The 6,000-nt window shown below is 44.8% G+C and overlaps 1 protein-coding gene and 1 long non-coding RNA gene across 2 annotated transcripts in view; one reads left to right on the top strand and one right to left on the bottom strand.

Moving 5' to 3' along the window:
- Positions 1-2,318, top strand: part of LOC147442897 (uncharacterized) — a 38,454-nt gene extending 36,136 nt beyond the window's left edge. Inside the window, exon 3 of the long non-coding RNA XR_015190216.1 lies at positions 2,201-2,318. This is a non-coding gene — a long non-coding RNA (uncharacterized LOC147442897). The remainder of the gene's footprint in view (positions 1-2,200) is intronic.
- Positions 441-3,709, bottom strand: LOC147442898 (putative protein phosphatase 2C 66). The gene is made up of 6 exons (XM_086528894.1): positions 3,056-3,709; positions 2,711-2,945; positions 2,446-2,588; positions 2,222-2,339; positions 1,606-1,829; positions 441-1,119 (listed from the first exon to the last, which is right to left on the bottom strand). Exons 1-6 carry the CDS (start codon positions 3,260-3,262, stop codon positions 739-741), a joined length of 1,308 nt encoding a protein of 435 aa, XP_086385020.1. The 5' UTR covers positions 3,263-3,709; the 3' UTR covers positions 441-738.
- Positions 3,710-6,000: the final 2,291 nt, after the last annotated feature.

Consider the following 6,000-nt stretch of genomic DNA (forward strand, 5'->3'; position numbering starts at 1 on the left):
CACGTTCATCCTACACTTCCACTCATAAAGAGCAAATTTGGTGTGAATGTTGAAGCCACGGCTTGCATTTATTTTGTATCTTTTTAAGTCAGTGATTGCAATAGAAGAACAGTGCCTTGAATTGCACGTGATAGGCAAGCACAAGAGACGCAATAGGAGGCCTACGTATGCTTCATATTGATTAAACGTCGGTCTTAATAAATGTGTCCCACTTCATCTCATGTGATACTGCATTCAATCATCCCAAACATACAAAAATCAAAGTCAGACATGACAAGGTGAGCTTAAGTGGCATGCATCATCATTCCAATTCTCTCCATGGTGGCTGTCTTGCAAGCTCTTCTTTGCCTGCCAGATTATTGTTTTAAGTCTGGAAAAACCCTAGCAAAATTTGCATTCTGCGGCTGTTGAAATGATGGTATGCTTTTTGCGGCCTAATATCAAATGAGAAAAGCTTCAAGTGCTTTCAGGTTGAATTCCTCTTCTTACTATTTTACAGAATGATCAAAATCAATCAAGAAATGGTAAAGAAACCATTTCTTGTACAAAATTTGAAGTGCTTGCCAAAGGGGGTTTGTATAAAACAGTTGGACATCTTGGTAAGTGTTTTTGAGGTATGAGGTAAGCTAGTAGTAAGTACTATAAACAAAGCCACACAGAAGCTTATTTTGAGGAGGGGAAAGCACTGAAGCAGGTAAAAGTATCACCATACTTTTATGCATGGGTTGATATAATAATCTACACTCCCCTGTCTAGGTGTGGGCTAGGTAGTGGCGATTCGGGCTCTGCAAGCTCGGCGACCGTGGTCACGAGTGTGTCGTACCGGACTAAATGTCGATTGGTTTCTGCTTGTCGAGATGTATCTGTCTCATGCTTGGTATCTTCTTCTTTTAGATCGTTTGCTTTGGTTTTTTCAGAGAGATCCAATTTTGAGGATAGGCCAGGCTTTATATCCTTCAGAAAATGACACACAACTGCACAGTCATCCATTCTGCTGGCTATATTTCTTCTTTTCCATGCGTTTGTTGCCGCGTCCACGACACTCTTTGCCGCCTCCTCTTTGGAGCTGGATGACGCGATGGCATCCATTACCTCCACATTGCTAAGAACATCCCAGACCTAACAAAAGCCAAGGGTAAAAGATTTAGCCTACTTTCATGTCCAAATAGGAATGTATACATGCATGAGTGGTGTAGATCTGTTTGTGTGTGTGACAGTCCTAAGAGTTGTTTTTACAAGAATGTGTGTGTGGGAAGAGAGAGAGAGAGAGAGAGAGAGAGAGAGAGAGAGAAGAAGAAGAAGAAGAAGAAGAAATCCCAAGAGACCTCAAAGATCTATCGGTCGAGTTTTGAACTCAAGGATACTCCATAAGGAATTGGGATAACCAGTCTACCACACTCGGGTGACAGACAGACAGAATTATTCAACGTCGTAGGAAGTATCCCAAGCGACTCCATAGATCTATCCGAGGAGTCTTGAACGCAACACCTGGTACTCAAGAGGGAATTGGGAAAACAAATCTATCAGAGAGAGAGAGAGAGAGAGAGAGAGAGAGAGAGAGAGAGAGAGAGAGTGAGAGTTTTTAGACAAAGAAGATGAGCCTACCCCATCAGTTGCAACCACAATAAACTCATCCTCCTCAGTGAGCTTTCTATGGGATATCTGAGGGGTTGCAATAAGACCATATTCTTTCAAGCAAAAGTCTCCGAAAGCTCTTGCCATAGCCAACCCTGGTGTATTTGCATGTGGCAGCCATAATCGCGGAATGTGGGGCTCATCCTCCAATGCAAAAACGCGGCCTTGACATTTTTCGATCCTCTCTATTTCTCCTGCAAAAGGTGACAAGTTGCAGTTTTGGTTAGACTAAGGACTGCATTCTCTAGAGCTTAACATTTCCTATTTATGCACAATATATTTTGGCAATTGTGAAGGAAGCGAAAAGATCAACTAGAGGTCCTCCCGAAACCGATGACAAAGCATGCAGGCACATAGTAAATTACATGTATAGCTATGGTGAGATGAATCTGCATCTGCTATTTATGAGCATAGATGCATCTGAAATAATAAAATTAATGCATAAGAAAATACTGTAGAATGCCAGTACTTTTGGGTCTTTTGCAAGCATTTTCAATCATAGATGCATCTGATAATTATGAGATAACTGCATGACAATATACTCTAGAATGGCTTTATCTTGCAGGGATTTCAATCATGAGCTTACCTGGTGAGTCAGGCTTAAGGTCCATGGTGAGCTGATGAGCTACCAAAGAACCGTCTGTAGATTGCGTAGCAAGAATTGCTCGAGAGTCCCCTACACTCCCCACCAACAAATCTTTTCCCTGTATTTACGAGAATTCGAGGGCATAAACTGTCAGACCTCCTTTACTATTTGTAGTGCCAAAGAGAGCTTCTCACACATGTATGTGATAGCATAAGGACCATTACCTGCACAAGTATGGTTACTGCTGTGGTGCCACTCGACATGCAGCTAATTTTAGGGTGCATTTTAAGGCGTTCGTCCATCTTGTGAAATGCAGCAGTGACTTTCTCTTCGATCCAAGCCAAATCTTCATCGTCTTTCACGTAGCCTGTCGATCAAGAGAAGTATTAGAGCCCAAAATTGATCGCAAAGATGATGATCAAGTTGATGATGCCATCACCTGTCTACTTACATTTGTTTCTAACTGCAAAGCAAATTGAGTAAAAGTACCTGGAAGCTTAATATCGTAGGTATGGTCAGCTATTTTGGAGTCGTCGATGTCTACCATCTTAATGGGTTTCTGGATGTGATGATGAGGAGTGCTGCAGCCTTCAAGCAGAGACTCGAGCGGCAACGTCAGAAGCGACGGTAGGCAGTCCCTTACCTTGCTGGCCACTAGGTGCCCATTTGGCCCATGCCCATCAAACACACCCAAGAACACACTCTCCTCCTCTGCTGCAAACCCCTGCCATTCAAACATACAGACACACAAAGATCAACCCACAAGTTTCTCTCTCTCTCTCTCTCTCTCTCTCTCTCTCTCACACACACACACACACACAGAATGTAACTCACCTCCCAAGCAAGCATGGAGTCTTGGTTGATCCCCTTGCAGCCTTGTTTGGTATAAAGACAGCAAGTCTTTGTGGCTCCATTGAAGCACAATCTGCCAGGCATCTCTGCGAGAAGCTGCATGGCTTTAACTTCAGCGCTGAGCATCTCCTTGTCGAGTCGTTTCTGCTCCCTCTTCTCCTCCCCCTCCATGGACATACACATCCCCATGATGCTGGCCTCTCTCACTAAGATCAAACTGTAACTTAAAATGTACTATTTTCTGAATTTCACTCTCTAATGCAGACTAGCTTATCATTTGCCAGTGATTAGCCTTAAAAAGAAGTTTTGCTTGATAATTAAGCTTGCAAGTTACATAAACGCTGAGCTTGCGCCACGCGTGTTTTCTGTTGGTTCTGATCAAATCAAAGGAGGAGGTCGAAAATTAGGATCAAATAGGAGGACCCAAAACCAAAATGGAGGTAATGCAGCTATGGATGTGTGCTAGGGGAGAAGACCTGCAGTGATTACAAAGAAATGGGTGAGGATTAAGAGATGATTAAGGGGTAATTAAGAGGAGGAGGGGTGGGGGGACTCATAGCAAGGTCGATGCTCTGCAGAGAAGGGAGGGCTGACGATCTCTACATTTGCAGAAGAGGAAATCAGAAGGAGAGAGGGTGGCAACCTCGCACTCTAATTTATATTATTTTGCGCATGTAAATGAGTCCCATTATAATGGAGCAACTTTTCGGATGCATCCTACTTGAGACGCTGCGTAATGTGCAGTGCCCAATTATCGACGTGGTGAATAATGTGCCCACACATGTACATTTGACCTAATAATTCAATACACTTTTGTATTATTATGCACATAGATGGGATGTTGCTAAGAGGGAATCCCCATGGTCCTCTAGAACTGGTCGTCTAGATCGGATATTTTAGCGAGATTCATCTTTGTACAATGTGCACATTAGCAATGGACGCAAGGCTCCCTCAAATTTGTCGATTTCGGCAAACTCATGGTCACTATGAAATGCTTTTTAGGTGAGCTTTGACTCGTTGAAATGTGTTTCAATGAGTCCGTACAGGTGAAACGTTTTGATCAAGTGAAACATATGCGGTTTCACTAACAAGAAGAACTAGTATATGTGGACGATTTCAGAAAAGCGGTGTAAGTGGAGAATGCGTAGAAGGTGCTTTTAAAAATGCGAAGGAGAAGGGTGCTCTCGGTAGGTCGCAGGTGGTGGTGAGGGAAGACGAGAGAGCTTTTTAGGGGCAAATGTGCCAGGTGGCTCTCTCTCTCTCTCTCTCTCTCTCTCTCTCTCTCTCTCTCTCACTCGATATGCTAGTATTTCGGTACGTTGTTTACCTTTTAATCTTAATCCAGGCCTTGTGACATAGTTTCAAGTTTTAGGGCCTTTCAAAATCCATGTATGCACAGTTTGGTCCCATGTTTCATATGCTCTAGCACAAATTGAGCCCTTTCCATGGCTAAACAACACATTTGGAGGTAGAAACATTTAGCGTTGACGTTGGGCCGCAAAATTGTGAAAACAAAGCCTTTCATGAAATAAAGTTGTCATAGTAAGCACAATGCTAGCTTTACCACGTGGGAGTCAGCTCTAACACACACATTTTTTTGTTGCAAAACACACACGGTCTCTCTCTCTCTCTCTCTGGACTCACTTGAGTGGGACGTGAAAAACCATGTTGCACCTTAACATAAAGAGCAAAGGTCACTTCTGTTTGTCGCCCTCTTCAAATATTTTAATGTGAAAGTATTGTGGCATAAAACGGGGTGTGACCTGGAATTGATCCAAATCCACGCTCCTTGTTATTAACAATGCCTGCATATGACTTCACTTTCTCGTCCCTTTCTCTTTCCACTTGGCATTGGGATAACTATTCAATTTCCCGGTCCACCGTCCAATACTCAGCTTTCCTTTTCCTAAGCCCCAAGGATTCCTTCAGATTCCACTCATGGCACCACCTATAGTTGGTGAGAAGAAAGAAGCAAGCTTTGGTGAAGAATGCAGAAGACCTACCGCTGTAGAAATGAAGGCAACGAAGGTGCTCTATAGCGCGGATGGCGAGGCATATGAGATTTGCAACCACATATGGTAACTCTTGTGTGGGTTCTCAGGCCTCGGCCATATCTCAACCAGTGACAACTATCGGCACTCTGTTGTGGCGGCTCTTCGCTTGCAACCTGACCAACGATGGTCCCTCTGCCTTGTGAGGTCCCCCCCCCCCCCCCCCCCCCCCCCCCTCTCTCGTCACTATATGGCACGGCTTTAGATTTAGAGGGGATCTAGGGCCCAAATTCGGGGGGGGCGAGGCGGCTTTAATCTGAGCCGTCGGATCATTCAGTGAATTGGGGGTGAACTAGGGGTGGGTGAACTAAGGGTGAACTAGGGGCGGGTAAACTAGGGTGTGATCATTTGCTATGCCAACATGGGCAGTGACGCGCTAGCGTGGTGGTAGGGCATTCGTGTGGCAATCGAGAGGTCTCGGGTTCAACACACACCCCCCGAGGCGGGTGAACTAGGGGTAAAGTCGGGGTGCCATTTTGGCCCCTAGTTCACCCTAGTTCACCGAGTCGATGGACGGCTGAGATTGCATTGCGATTCCCACTTCTCTTTCCCACCATAGATCCCCCTTGACTGGAGCCATGCCATATAGTGATGAGGCTCCCCCCCCCCCCCCCCCCCCCAAGCGATGGGATCTACGAAGTAGGTTGAAGTGAAGGGGGGGGGGGGGATCTCGAAGACGACGGACAATGGTTGAAAAGTCAATTGGGATACATGAGCATGATTTGAACCCAGACGACTGCAGTGAGAGGCTCACGCTCTATCCACGTGCATGCAACATTCGGTTGTCCAAAGGGTGAAAACAAAAACATATGAAGTAAACCAAAATTTTGAAAAGTAAACTCGAACTTCACAAGTAAACATATCTGATGGTGGAGC

This window comes from Adiantum capillus-veneris, chromosome 14 (genome assembly GCF_014529385.1).
Source record: "Adiantum capillus-veneris isolate H3 chromosome 14, ASM1452938v2, whole genome shotgun sequence".
NCBI classification, from domain to species: Eukaryota; Viridiplantae; Streptophyta; class Polypodiopsida; order Polypodiales; family Pteridaceae; genus Adiantum; species Adiantum capillus-veneris.